Source organism: Brachypodium distachyon, chromosome 2 (assembly GCF_000005505.3).
Source record: "Brachypodium distachyon strain Bd21 chromosome 2, Brachypodium_distachyon_v3.0, whole genome shotgun sequence".
Classification (NCBI taxonomy): Eukaryota; Viridiplantae; Streptophyta; class Magnoliopsida; order Poales; family Poaceae; genus Brachypodium; species Brachypodium distachyon.
The window spans coordinates 157447-172108 of NC_016132.3; the positions used below are offsets into that span (position 1 = coordinate 157447).

The 14662-nt window shown below is 42.7% G+C and overlaps 3 protein-coding genes across 10 annotated transcripts; 2 read left to right on the forward strand and 1 right to left on the reverse strand.

The window, feature by feature from the left end:
• The first annotated feature begins 495 nt into the window (after positions 1–495).
• On the forward strand, positions 496–9167 carry LOC100826213 (probable nucleolar protein 5-1). Of its 8 annotated transcripts, none has more exons than XM_024459458.1 (12): positions 496–794; positions 1043–1157; positions 1270–1311; positions 1726–1890; positions 1987–2166; positions 2936–3133; positions 3243–3460; positions 4790–4894; positions 5002–5432; positions 5914–6081; positions 6173–6352; positions 7526–7663. In XM_024459458.1, exons 2-9 carry the CDS (start codon positions 1047–1049, stop codon positions 5093–5095), a joined length of 1113 nt encoding a protein of 370 aa, XP_024315226.1. In that variant the 5' UTR covers positions 496–794; positions 1043–1046; the 3' UTR covers positions 5096–5432; positions 5914–6081; positions 6173–6352; positions 7526–7663. The 8 variants fall into 8 exon arrangements, with proteins under 8 accessions (XP_024315226.1, XP_014754252.1, XP_014754249.1 ...); XM_014898766.2 differs by having other exon boundaries at positions 5002–5043; XM_014898763.2 differs by lacking the exon at positions 7526–7663 and adding an exon at positions 7823–7957 and having other exon boundaries at positions 5002–6081.
• LOC100826528 lies at positions 8394–9159 on the reverse strand. Its single transcript, XM_014898476.1, has one exon. The coding sequence runs from the start codon at positions 9078–9080 to the stop codon at positions 8394–8396; it is 687 nt and encodes a 228-aa protein (XP_014753962.1). The 5' UTR covers positions 9081–9159.
• A 3025-nt stretch (positions 9168–12192) lies between the features above and the next one.
• LOC112271139 lies at positions 12193–13162 on the forward strand (the record flags this gene model as incomplete). Its single annotated transcript, XM_024460182.1, has 3 exons — positions 12193–12635; positions 12786–12930; positions 13034–13162. Coding segments are annotated over exons 1-3 (717 nt in total), but the record flags the coding sequence as incomplete, so codon positions are not given.
• Positions 13163–14662: the final 1500 nt, after the last annotated feature.

Sequence of the window (14662 nt, forward strand, 5' to 3'; positions counted from 1 at the left end):
AAACCTGAGTAAAAACGTGCGTGCATGTGTTTTTTGTTTGTGCGCACCCCGAGTACATCATTTCGCCGGCCCCGCAGGGCCATCGGCCACGCCGGCGATCGCCGGGGCAATCCCCGACGCCCCTGCCGAACCTAAAAGGGGGCCGTGGCCACACGCCCCCGGTATCGGAGCCCCGCGCGACGACAAAGACCAAGGCGACTGTCCATGTATTCTTATGAGCCCAACAAGGCGATGCTTAACAGGCCGTCTCAGCCCGGTTAACCAGGCGGAGTGGATTTTTCTATGGGAGCAGCGGCCCATGAGGACGGACGCCTAGATCGGACGGTTGGAAGCTCAACATGGTAAGATCCGACGGACAACAGAATTGATAGCACGAGAGGGCTGGAAGGGTGTCCATTTTTACTGTCCTAAAAAATACGAATCCGTATCCGTATCCGTATCTGTTTTGTACTCTTCTTTAATTTAATCTTCTTTTAAGTTGGAGTTTGTACGCCCGTCCGCCTACCCCTTTCTTTCGAAACTCCACGCGTACGCTGCGCCATCCTCCCCTGCGCATGCCGCCGCTGCCCTCAAGGCCGCCACCTCCGCCTCCGCCGGCCGCGCTCCTCCCCTGGCTGCGCGCGCTTCCCTCCCGCACGCCCGAATCTCCTTCCCCTGTGCGCGCCGCCTCCTCCGCCCGTCTCCGCCTCGGCCGGCCAAGATCCACGGACGAGCCGGTGATCCCCTCTATTCGGCGGCCCAGCCCCCTCGCTCCGTCGCTCGTCTTCCTCCTCGCGCGAGCGCCTCCACCGCAGGTATCTATCTCCCCTTCAGTTCTCTCGTTCCCGACCGTTTCTCCTCCCATCACCCCACGAACAGATCCCTCCCTTTAGCTCCCCGTTTCATCTCCTTAATCTTCCTCAATTCGTAACTGAGGCAAAAATCAAGGTAGGGTGCCCTACCGGGTCCTCCGCCCTTGTCTCTCGGCTCGGGAAGGATTCAATGGAATATAGTGCCTTTTCCGCATGATCCATTAATCTTGAGTCTTGATTTGCTCTGCCAGGAAAATGATTGAAACTGTGTATACGGAACATTTGAAGGGAAGGAAGGTGCTGCTTGAGACGCCCACTGGTTTCGCAATCTTCGTTGTGAAGGATTTTGCTTTCGAACAAGACAAGGTAATATGTTGTCCTGTGATGAATTATCCGGTTTCGTTCCTTTCTTGCTTTTGGCCCAGCAACTATTTTGTAAGCCTACACGCCAATTAATTGTTCTTGCGTCTTTTTACAGAATATCTGGGTGCACTTCTCGGATCCAGAATGCGCAATTCAGGTACATTACAGCTACTGAATAATATGTTATTCCACACAAGCTGGGGTAAAACAAGATCCTGGATGGACATACTTGTATTCTATTAAGGTCTCTTGAGACGTAGTTATGTTGGCCTCTCTTTCTAAATGATAAATCCATAACTAAAGATTTCATAACATTTGGATCTTATAGAGAAATAAAAGCTGGACATGCTATTGATGTTTGTTAGTTCTTTACTACCACTCCATCATTAAATATTTTATAATATTTGCATCAAATAGAGTAATAAAGATGAAAGTACTATTGATGTCTGTTAGTGTACTACCACATGGTTCATGGCACAATCATATCCTTTGGTAGGCTCTTTTTATGGTTGCTCTAGGCCTGTACTCTGTTAATGATTCATGCTCTCACTTTCTTCATAAACCTTGTCAGGCTCTTTTTGCCTTGGGCTTCAAAAAAGTTGATAACAAATCTGCTGCTCGGAATGGTGATGCTGGTCCTGGAAAGGACCTGGTGCAACTTATTATGAAATTCTGCAGGACTGGAGAGACATTAATTGTTCAAGATAAGGAACTTAAAGCTTCTATCGAGAAAAAGGTTGTCAGTATATGTTGCCTTTAATTTTTTATTTATGTGATAATCATTCCAAACCCTAATATGGTATGTATTGCTAATGATTAAAATGTCTTTCAGGGTATCAAATGTAGATGTGATGGATATGATGTTGGTGAGGTGATATGGGGGATAAAAAATGTTTTGCATGCATTTATACGCGAAGAAGAGCGCAATATAACACAGGAATATTGTCTTCCAGTGAGCAAGGGATTGCAAGAGGCCTTACAATATTATGTAGTCAATATCCCGCCAAGAATGGTAATTATGCTCTTGCTGCTGCTATTTCAAGTATTTATTTTATAGCATCTATTATTGTTTAAGCTATACGTGCCATGCATCCCCCCTAGCTTGTTGTGCTGTTATTTTACATCATATTTTCTCTTATTAGTAGACTCTTACTCAACTCACTTTGATTTTTGTGCATCTGTGTATGTAATTCTTGTTTTTGCTTAAGAGTGTATGTCAGAAATGTTCTTCTACCACTATATTGAATGTATCACAATTATTTCCATTCAAGTCATTATTAAGTATATTGTGTGCCTCTTGCCCCTTCACTTCTGAAGTTATTGATGCATTTGCCCATGGCCAAATTATTGTTTGGACTGTCGATGCCTTTCTTCCTTTCATAATTCATAATGAGCAGAGTGTTCTCTAATTCAATGAACTTCTGAATAATGGAGATACTCCCTCCGATCCATATTAGTTGTCGAAATATTACATGTATCTAGATGCTTTTTAGGCATAGATACGTCCATATTTGAGCAAATTTGAGACAATTAATATGGATCGGAGGGAGTATTATTTTTCGAACTGTTTTTCATGTATCCAAACATTAGTAATTATGTTGTTTGAATTTCAATGACTAGCCAATTTATTGTGTCACAGTCCATATGCACACTAGTATTTCTAGTTTACATTCCCTGTGATTTCTCAGCTTTATTTTTGTATAGATTGAAGCTCCTCCATAACTCTTACCTTGCAGCATGATTCTAATTGCTGTGCCTTTTTCTCTTGCTCTCTATTTCAGGTTGACAAAACTTTCATAACCAAATTTGGTTTCCTGTGCTACCTTGACATGAACCTAGAGGGTTTTCCAAAGGAATTGTCGAGGTCATTTGATGAGTATGTTGGGATTGGTGATACTATTAAAGATGGCTTGGACTATGCGAAAGTGCTTGCAATGGCACTTGTTCCTGACTTGGTGGAAAAATGTGGTTTCTCTAAGGTTAACGAATCTTAATTAACAGTTGTTGATTTTTACAATGTAATGGTCACATAAACTTGTCCTTCAGTGATAATTGATATATGAATTTGACTTGCTTTGTTTTGTGTAGACATTTTCTCATGATTTGGAATCAAAGTTGCATCAGGCTAAGCTGTTTCAAGCTAATCGTAAAGATGACCTTACTATGCATGACTTGGAAAAGATAATGGGATACCTTGATTACCTCTTGTATGTTCCTCAGCTGAGAGACAAGATTATTATGGATGTGAAGCTTATGGAAGCGACACTTCTCAGATCTCTCAATGCAGTCCAAAGGGTTAATGTATGGTAAGCACTTGTCGCCCATCTGCTCTATACATCAATTGAGGGTTGATTATTGTTTTGTTCAAGTTTAGTATGCGCAGTGAAATACAACTCTCAGCAGGTTGAATCATAGCCCACATCTCTTTAAAATTTATTTCTGTATCATGGTAGAAGAAGCCGAATTTAGGGCTTTCTTGCAGCTTAGTTTTGCTCTTTCTTTTCAGATCTGTTAAACAACAATATGGGGTACTTGTTTCTACAGAAGTGTTTTTGGGTAGGACTGTAAATTGGAGAACCTTAGGGTGCCCACTGACCCTCTTTGTAACTTCCCAAAATTCATGCACTCTTTGATATCGTTTCGTTGTACTAAATATGGTAACCCCATTTGCACCCCTAATTTGGACTGGAACTCTTATTTGGTGTTTTAGGTTCGAGTTCGAGTCTAAAACAGTCTTTAGGGTTTGATCTTTGTTGTGGACAATGAAAAAGACCAGTTAGGATAGTTGTTCCTTGTAGCTCAACGCTGGTGAAACATGTATCCTCATGGAGGAATGGTGGCGGGTGGCATTTTTGATGCACTATGAGGCTGGAGCCTTGTTTGGGCCATTCTTAGGGGGTGTTTGGGACTGCTCCGCTCCCATTTTTTCAGCTCCGCTCCACGAACTCCAGCATGGAGCAGCTCCACCATAGAGTTTGTGGAGCAGGTGGTACTGTTTGGCACACAGCTCTGCTCCAGCTCTAAGAATGGGTTGTTTTCATGCAAATGGTCCATTATGCCCTTGATTGAAATTGCATTTGATATTTTCCAAGAAAAAATAGAAAACAAATGCTAGCTAGATTATGTCAACTAACTAGGCAGCTAGGTTAGGCGAGGGCCAAACGGTCAGGCCAGAACCGTGACGTCCGATGGGCAGGGGGAGGATATTGACATGGAAGGACGTCACGTAGGCAGACCAAGACCGTCGGAGATTAATGAGCGGAACAAATAGGAAATGAACCGGTGGTTAATATGTGGCAATGTGGGTAATTATCCCTCAACTCTACGTGGGAGTACAAAACTTCAAAACTGGAGTACCCCTTGAGGTGCTCCAGAAAAAACGTGGAGTTGGCCTCCAGCTCCACCTTTTTTGCGGAGTGGAGTTCGTGGAGCTAGGCGTGTTTGGCAACGCGAAGCTGGAGCGGAGCTGGAAAAACGGGAACGGAGCAGTCCCAAACACCCCCTTAGGCTTTGGATGTTGGTTACTTTTCTTAAGTTTGAGATGAAAAAAGCAAAGTACAGGCTGCTTTTAGTTTTCTTTGTGAAGTAATCACATGGCTGCTTTTAATTTTCTTTGTTCTTAACTTCACTGGCAGGGAACCTGTAGATTTCAATAAAATGAAGTTCAGGAGGGTGCTGCTCGAGACTCCCTCAGGTTTTGCTATATTTAATGTTCGTGAAGATTTGTTTTGCAATCTAAGGTATGTCCAAACACGCTTGTGATGAATCACCTATTTTCCTTTTTTTTGGTGTCATGCAACGGATCATTGAATCCAGAAACCGATAAGTTTTTTCCCCATTTTTGCAGAATATCTGGACTTATTTTGCAGATATACATGGTGCACGCAAAGTACAGTATCTCTGAAAACTCAACTTATATTTTTAATTTCGTCCATTGCTAATTTGTTTGTTCATCCCGTATGGGATCAAGTTACATAGGAAACTCTTCTTTTTTTAATGTCTCTTGAGGAGCAATCATGCTTCCATCTCTCCTCGCAATTTAAGTTGGGACCTGTTTGGTGGATCTCCCAAAGTCAATTGCTCCTCTGCCGAAAGGCCGTTTCCAGGAATCACTCTATAGAATTGACTCTCTGAAATGAACTAAGATATTGGGTGCTGAAAAAAACAGCTTCTCCTGATTAACTTCATTCCTTATTCCTCCGTAGAATCTCCCCAGAGAATCACTTCTAGGTCATCTCTACCAAAAAGGCCCTCAGTAGTACACCATCAGTTGTAATGGTAAGATCAGTGCCTGATTGGCTATTTGGGTGGGTCTAAATGGGACAAATTGGCTAAGTACTGGGTAGGTTCGGTAGGTATAGCCACTTTGTGCGTCCATAGCAAGGCTTGGCACTCAGCTTTACAGCATTGCTAAGAAGACTGTTACTTCTAACTGACATAAAGCATCTAATTAACCTAACCTTGGTAGGATAAATTGACTAGATATCTGGGATGGATGATGCACGCTCTGTAATGCCCTGCCAAGGAGAAAATACTTTTACTTCCAATCACAGGACATGCCGTACCATCTTCCTGTAGTTTGATGGTCAAACATATTTCCAAAAAGGCTTTGTTCTTGTTGTTACTTTGATTAGAATCATTTTGATCATGCTGCATTTATCAGCATTTATCTTCTCCATTTGAACCGCGCAGGGCTCTAATATTTTTTATGTGTCACCCACTATCATATTCTGATGAATGTTGTTTTGGATTATGTCAGATTGTCTTTGCCATTGGTTTTGTAAGTGTTGATGAAAAATCTGTTACCCGTAATAGTCATGATGGCCCTGGTGACAAACTGGAACAGCTCATTCTTAGATTCTGCAATGCTAAAAGGGAATTGGTTGTTCAAGATACACAGCTTAAAGCTGTTATCGAATCAAAACTTGTGAGTTTTTATTCCGTCAACAGTTTTCCTTTTTGTCATCAGTACTGATTCCAGTCAAATGTGGCATTCTAATGTTGACATAGTTTCTCAGGATGTCAAATGCTGGACAGGTGACCAAGTTGTGGAAGAGGTTATTTGGGGATTAAAGTATGTCATGCCTCATTTTATATTGGAGGAAAGGAATAAGATTACTGATAACTATTTTCTCCCACTGAGCAAGCAACTGCTAGAGGACCTGCAAACAAATCGAATCAATGTCTCCACAAGTGAGGTATTTTGCTCTCCTTGCTATTGCGATGCTATTCTATATTCTGATACTCTTGAAATATCATAATAATTAAGATTTGGAATAGGTTCGATTAGTGAATCACCTATGGCTTAAAAAACGCTGGCACTTATAAAATGAAAACTACCCATCCGTTTTAAAGGCCAATTTTACCCAAGCATCATTGACATACGTCGTCCCCACAAAATAGAAGTCTGTCCTCTACTATTAATACAATGATACACAGCTCTCCTGCGTATTCAAGAAAAAAAATAGAAGTCTGTCCTGTTCTATAAGAACAATTTAGTTTATCCAATTGTACTTGAGTGCCATAGAATTGGAGTGTTGACATGGACTATGTTGTAGCATATGATCTGAGCGCTTAAAGAGTTGTTTACTACTTTCCTAAATCTGTGAATGTATAGCAACACATACCATGGTCTTACTGCACCTTAGTTGCAGATTGCACAGGTATTAGTGAGCCTGATTTCTTCACTGTTCTTTTGCATACTGGTATGCCATTCAAAGCATTGTAACAATTGACATGCTCAATGCCTGCAAACATTGATTAAATGCCTGCCTCATGTACCTCATATTAGAATATCTTTTTGGCGTGCTCCATTAAGACAAGACAAAATAGACTTCAGAGAACTGGTGGCAGCCATTCCTAGATTTGAAAGTTTTGTTATTCTGCTTCAGTCCTTTTAAATCGTCTCAGTAAATTGATAGTGGTTCTGCTTACATTTTGGTGCCATTGATGACTATTGAATTTTGGAGTTTACGGTTGAAATTCTCTATCATTATTAGCATATTGTGTTTGAAATTAAACCATAAATTGGTGGTGCACTAGAAATTGAAATCCTTCCCTGAAATCTGCAACAATATTGTCCTCTGATTCAAATATCAATAATGCAATATCGTGCATCAATGTAATTAGATCCTGTTATTGTTCATTAACAAGTAGTTTTGTCTGCAACCATGTGGAATTTATGTGTATTTCTAATTTGTTGGTATTGCCCTGTGATCATGCTAACTCACAAGTAGTCCGTAGTCGGTACATGTTGTACTGTATTTTCAAGAACTTAGCTTCTTGATGGTTTATTTGTGTATTGATTGCTGTACCTTCTTGAATTTTATATGATTAGGTTTATTTATTTTCTTTTTTATTATCCATTTCAGCTTACTGCAGGTATCATAAATCTGTTTGGTTACGTGAAAGTTCTTGACAAAATCCTCAAGAAACTTTCTAAGGCTTTATGCACCAAATGCGATTGTTATTTTTCTGATATCATAGTCAGTGAAGATGATATGACCTATGCAAGCATGATCGCAAAGGTTCTGTTTCCTGAGTTTAAGGAAGAAATTGGGCTCCCTGAGGTTGAACATCTGACAAAATTTGTTAATATAGTCGATGCATTAGCAATAATAATTGGATCTGGAGTGATTGATAAATAAAATGTGTTTTGTTTTGTACAGATTGCTGGTGGTTTGGGATCAAAGCTAATGGATCTGCCTAAAGGTGCCGGAAAAGCTATTGCTAATAGTGACAAACAAGAAATCCTGGAGTCCCTGAAAAGGCTTTCACATGTTTGCAAAGAGAAAAGGCGTGCATTTCAGAAGCTCCTGGAAATTGAAGCTCAAATTGGTGTTGCCAGGATGGCTGTCCGTAATGAAGCTGTTGGTAAGGATGATGAGGGCAAGACAAACACAAAGGGTAGCAACAAGGACGGTGGATCTGGAAAGAAGTGCGAGACAGAGGTTACTAACAAGGGCAAAACAGAAACAATGGGTAGCAGGAAGGATGATCGATTTGCAAATAACGGCGAGACAAACCAATGGAGATATAGCACTCATATGTGAATGACTTCTTCCTCAGCTTCCCTCTTGCAACGAGCCTTCTTCTTCGGCACGAGGAAGACGTCTGTCAGCAGAGTCTTGGACTTGAGCGCAGTAATGAGTATGTCCAGCGCCTGTATTCCCATTTCCAACACAACACACACAAATCAAAGAGTCCATCCCCTAATAAATATTCAAAACTGAAAGCACATCACTGTATAATTATAATCACCTCTTCCTTGCCGATCTTGACTGTCTTCTCCTGCAGCATGCTGAGGTCCTTGACGTGGCACCGCGACAGCATGGAGATGCCCGACAGCACGCCGCCGGACGCCTGGGTCACCGACAGGTCGTCTCCGATGGTGTACATCCTATTGGTCTTGGCTGACGTGCGATCATTGCCGCTGGTCTGCACGAGCGCCATGACCTTGATCATCGGACTCCCGCAGCCCTGGCAGGCCGCGCCGTAGATTCTCAAGACGTACCGGCAGCTGGCGTAATTGGAAGTGGTTCCGTAAGGGTTGCTGCTGTTGCTGACACCGGACTTGCCTTGGCACCCGTAGAGGCAGACGCTGGTGTCGCCGTTGGTGATGGATACCTGCTCCTGCTGCGCGCCGAGCAGCTGCTGCAGGTGGGAGAGCGCGGCGGTGGAGACGGCCGGGCTGAGGTGCCGTGGCTTGCTGCTGTAGTTTGTGCCCATCTTCTCCACGCTGCCGAGCAGGCTGCCGATGCTGCCGAGCATGTTGTGCTCCTTGGCGAGGAGGGTGGCCATGGTGCACAGGGGAAGGGAGAGGAGGCCGGTGAGGAACTCCACCTCGTCGATGCCGGCCTCCGCGAAGCAGACCTTCTGAGACTCTTTGTTGATCAGGAGCTTCATCGATAACTCGTCGGTGGCCATTCTTTTCTCAGCTTTCTTTCCTGCCACAGTTAAACTTCCAAAATTAATAACTGTTGATTATTCAAAAACTTCTAGTTAAGTGGGCAATGCTTGGGAGCAAATGTGCTTAATTTTCACTCGATTCACTGTCGCAACAGAAGAGTTCATTTCAAAAGAGAAGTTTAAAATGGAATAACAGATAGACTTCCATGTGTGTGCAGAAAACTTCAGAGTTGAGATTAATTAATTAGTGGACGACAACATCAAGCGTAACCACAAGCTAATTAGTACAACCGCGCAAGCTATACAACTAAATCAACATGAAAATTTGACAAAACAAAAGTAACGATCGTAAAAGCAAGACCACGCACATTATTGAGATACATAAATATACAGTCAAGCAAACTATGGAACTGAATTCTAGTGTACATTCAGTACGTAGATATCTGTTGGAAAAAAATTCCAACACGCGGAACTCAAGTTAGTAACATGGAAATCCCCAACGAGATGCGTGCGTAAATATTACATCTACATCAACAGTGGGTACTATGATCACGCAGCAGTTTCTAACCGAGCATCGCACAAGTAGTCAAGTACTTGGTACAAAACGCAGAAGAACATGGCAAAAGCAAAGGTAATTAAATAGAGGAGTCGCTCACTTTGCCGTCTGTCGCTGCCGGTGGCGACGAGAGGAGGAAAGCAACCGACCGATCAGGTTCGGTGCGACGAGGGTTTTGCCGTGAATGTGTGAATGGTTTGTGTTAATATATGGTTGTTGTAACTAGGAGTACTAATTTTGGCCCATTAACAAGCTGGCCTCGCCCGTTAACAAGCTGGGCCAAGTTCCTGGCCCGTGTTCCAAAAAATCTACAGCCCGTTAACAAGCTGGGCCTGGTTCCTGGTCCGTGTGCCAAAAACCTACAGCAAAGAAACGGAGACTGACCCGGAGAAAAATCGAATCTCTCTTTACGCGTACGTGTTGTGCAAGAAAGATCTCCTCTTCTTCTCCGGCAATCCCCTCCACAAGCGTCGGAGCCCTAATCCCCGGCCTCCGCGAGCCCCTGTCCGTCGACGGCGACGGTCGATTTGGAAGTGTCGAGCAGATCGTCGAGGCCACCATGCGCGGCCCCTGCCTTGCTACATTGACCAAATCACCGAGGTACGTATGCTTGGATCTGGTCCTAATTGGGTGTTTAATTCAGTAGAATTTGTGGCTTAGCTATGTCAAGTTTTTTCCTATACTAATGATCGTTTGTTCATCATCTCCTTCGTGAATTTGAATTGCTCCTTCTACTCAACGAGTCTGCTTGTTGCACTTCAGGAACGAGGATAATGTGGCCGCTGCTGCGCTGCAACAACCAGAACCAGCCGGTGACTCGTCGTCCTCGGAGCGCAACGCTGCGACATTGGACCAGGCTACTGCTTCCTCGACCTGTCCGCAGGCATATAATACATCCACAATGAGAACCAAAGATTGCTAAACATGCCATGGATGCGGACACACCCCTTGCAAGATAAGATGTAAAACTTTTGCTCCATCGATAAGAAAAAATACGAGCCACGAGAACTATCGACAATGCCTACACCACGACGAAGATGGAGACATGAAACCAATCTTCGCGAAGACGCCACCGCCAAGAACACACAAACACAACGAAAAAGATAGCAAAATTAGATGCCCGACGTTAATCCGTGGTTCCCCTGTCTCTCAGTGCCAGATAAGCTGTCATCGGAGACGAGAGGGGCCACGGAAGATCGAAACTTCCTCCAAAAACAGTGGATAGGATTTTCCCATGGCAGCTCTCCGCAAGAACCCTTAGAGCATGTACAATGCAAGATGCCAAGGTTGCTGCTTAGAAAAGTTAACCGATTTTTGTTAAGCACTGGTGCTTATTTAGACTAAGAAGATGCATAACTTTGCACCTCCTCTATACAAATAAGCACTGGTGCTTAAGAAAGTGCTTGGTTTATTTTCGTAAGCGTCTGTGTAAGCACCTTGCGTTGTACATGCTCTAGACACTGGCCGGTAACTTTCAGAGATATAAAAATAAATAGATTACCATGCATTTTTTTTTTGAAAAAAGAGGTTGAAACCCTGACTTGTGCATCAAAATGATGGCTGTGCTAATTTTTTGAAACTAACTTGACCGCTAGCATCAACATAACCAGCCACGTAAAATGCGGGAAACTCTGGCCCAAAAATGACTAAAATATAAGGCGTTGGTCAGCCCAAAACAGATGAGTGAAAAAAGGCCCGAGAGCCCGTTCCTCCACGTACGGTCTGTGCACTGAATTCGAAGGCCATTTTTTCTTTTGTTTTGCAGGGAAAACAGATAAGCATCTCGAGAGACCTACACACTGACATCACCGAAAGATGAGGAAATAATTCGATTTTGGTTATGTATAAGTAACTTTGGAGTTATTTAAAATACTTGCGCATAGCCAATATAGAGAGTCTCCTTCTCCTGGGCGAGCTAGGCGATTTCCTTGATGCCCAAGGAGTTGTAGGGCCAGTTTTTTTTGGAGAAGCCGTCACTTAAATTTTATTACGCTACCAAACCAGCGTCATCATCATGTTCATGTACTCGATGTTCAATATGTTCCGAGTGTAAGAAATTATACCTTTGATCCAAATCAAACTTGTTATAAACTTTGATCAAGTTTATAGAAAAATCTGCCGACATGATCTACACTCCAAATTAGCTTAATGAGATATTTCCATAGCATATCTATTTAATATTCTAAGTATTGATTTTTTTTTTGACTTAGAACAAAGAACTAGTCCAGTTATAAAATGATCGATCGGGTGCAGGATGCTCGGGGCATGCATATTTTTTTTGACTTAGAACAAAGAACTAGTCCAGTTATAAAATGATGGTCGTCGAGTCCGGTAATGTTTCCCCAGCTGATTGAGTACGGTGCCATGGAAGAAACAAGCCGAGTAGCACACGTGCTGGTGCGTGTAATCCCCTGACCGAGACGGAGTAAAAACGACCTTTAAATTAAATAAATAAATAAATTCCACGTGCGATCGATCGAACGCTCGTGTGTTGAGTATTTATAAAAGCTAGGAGAGGCCTTGGACTAGATCGATCTCCTCTTTCTCCTAGCGGCCGAAACCCTAAATCATCGTATGGCAACCCCGTCGTTCGGCCTCGTGTCCATCGATGGCCGCGGGATGAAGAGCGATCCTTGCCCGCGCGTGCGGCCGGCGATCCATGGCGCCTCCTTGGGCCCAGGGCCGCTGCTGTTCGTCGACCTAGATTCCGATGGCAACTACTCGTGCCCTCTTCTTCCCGACGACCAGGAGATCACCGTTGCCGCTGGTGACGACTACTCGTCCTCGACATTGGACCTGCAGGCTACTGCTTCCTCGACCTTTCCGCAGGCATATAATACATCCACTCGCCCCATTTTGGCCCAGCCACGAAGTGATTGGGGTATGGAATTTTACATCAGGGCTGATCTCGGAGGATCGATCCACACGTATCCTGATGTCGGTGGCCCATTGCAGAGCATGGAGCAAGTTGACGATGCTATCGATCGGTATCTCCATGAGCGTCGGCATCCCACAATGTAAAGTTTCTCGACCGACTCTATTCTTGATTTTCTCCCCACCGTTTTGGTGTGTATCGATCAATTCTCCACTTTTGATGAGGTACGATCGATCTAATTATATATATATATATATATATCATATGACGACCTAATTAATCTAGGTGCGTGGAGCAAGCCGGTGTTTCTCTGCTGGCCTGATGGCACACGGAAGAGGCGTACAAGATCACACGTGCTTCGGAAAAGCCTTGAAGGAATGCACAATTTGGTTTCCGCTGTTGTGGACCAGTACAACGAGGATCACAATCTTCTAGGGGTTTGCTTTAATTTCTCTAGCTCTCTCTCCCCCAAGATTTGCATTATATTTATTCATATAACAGTTGCTTATCTGATTCATGCATGCTTCTTATTCCGGCCAGGATCTTGCATACAACCTCAAAGACGTTCTGCACCATGAATCATTTCGTGAGAAAAAGAGCATCTGGTACCGTCACTTGAATTTCACCGCAAACACCAAAGGACTTGATGGCTTGGACTGCTGCATCGGCAAACTATTCTTTCTTGAACTCAAAAGTACAAAACACGATGGAATAAATGAAGAATGGGTAGTCTCCTGTTTTTGCATGGTTGAACCTTCTGATAATGGTATTCCAATCCATACTCTTTTCTTCAATTTAAATATTTTTGAAATACACTATGTGCTTGCATTGACTTTGATACATCTGTAAGATATAATTTTACATAGTTTTAGCTTTATTTAATAAATTGACTTGCTCCTTAAATTCAGCGGCGTAGCTATGGACCACCCTGGCATTTTGCTACGCGCTTATATACCATACATTTTCAGCCCAATAAAACAAGCTCAATAGGTGTGAGTTTCTATATCCATGTGGGAAAGAGAGAATGGAATCCAATTTGAAATTTTGCAACCCAACTTAAATTTTACAGTAGTGTAGACATGCTATATCGTGTGGCAAAAAAAAAAAACTTTCAATTGGACCACCTTGGCTTAAAAATGCTCACTACGCCACTGCTTAAATTGACATTCGTGCCATGTTTACCTCCATCTTCATCCATTATCTTTTAAGTTCTTACATTTCTAATATCTCAAGCAGGGCCATGCGCATCCATGTGTAGAATTGCATGCATGCTATTTTTGTTTTACTACGGTCAAACTATTCTCTGTTAAACTAACAAATACAAAACAAGAAGGAATAAATGGAGAATGGGTGGTTACAAAATATTTTTTAAGTACACTATATAATATATATGTTAGATATAATTTTACCTCTCTTTTTAGCTTTAGTTAAGACATTGACTTGTTCCTTTGACCTTTGTGCATTGATCTTTTGAGCATTATACATTTCAAATATCTCAAGCAGGGGTATGCACACCCATGTGTAGTGACTGCAAGTACACTGCTTTTGTTTTTACCTACGGTTATTTAGCTATTATAATATGTGTCTGCCTGCTTGGTTATTAGGCAGTTAAGTGGAAATTAACCCCCCCTTCTCTCTCTTTTTAACTAAGGTTCCTGTGGTGCTTGTCTAAACTGTATGAAACACCCCAACAAAGCTGATGTGTACCATGGTGGTCATGTGCGTCCAGATGTTTTATTTGGACTTCCGGCACAGTGGAGCGACTCTGATGAAGATGTATGTTGATTTATCTTGTTCTGTACTTAACATGCTTTCTTGTTTTAATTACATGTTTGGTTACCCTTTGCAGGATAGCAGCAAGGAGCGTAGGATAAGACGCATGTACGAGGTAATAATATATCTTATGCGATATGGTATCATTTGTGTTAACATGATGGTCGGTGTTGACTATTGCTTGTATTTTTTGTAGGACTATGAACCTTTCGTAGTCCCTGCGCATGCCACACTTATGGAGACCAAGGATGCTGGAGTCTAATTCTAAGGAGGCTGGTGTTGTTGTTGCTACTCGATCGGTGGAAGTGATCGGACCCGGGGTTGGTGTAATGAGTCGTAAACCACCTGACTGAACCAAAGTTATCAATGATCAATCTTCTATATCTAAACTAGCTA

Bases quoted from the DNA above. Each gene is read 5' to 3' on its own strand.
- LOC100826528 (XM_014898476.1), bottom strand. From the start codon at position 9,080: ATGGCCACCGACGAGTTATCGATGAAGCTCCTGATCAACAAAGAGTCT.
- LOC100826213 (XM_014898763.2), top strand. From the start codon at position 1,047: ATGATTGAAACTGTGTATACGGAACATTTGAAGGGAAGGAAGGTGCTG. The intron at 1,891-1,986 runs GTTGTCAGTATA...AATGTCTTTCAG, and splicing joins AAGCTTCTATCGAGAAAAAG to GGTATCAAATGTAGATGTGA. The intron at 4,895-5,001 runs GTATGTCCAAAC...CCATTTTTGCAG, and splicing joins GATTTGTTTTGCAATCTAAG to AATATCTGGACTTATTTTGC.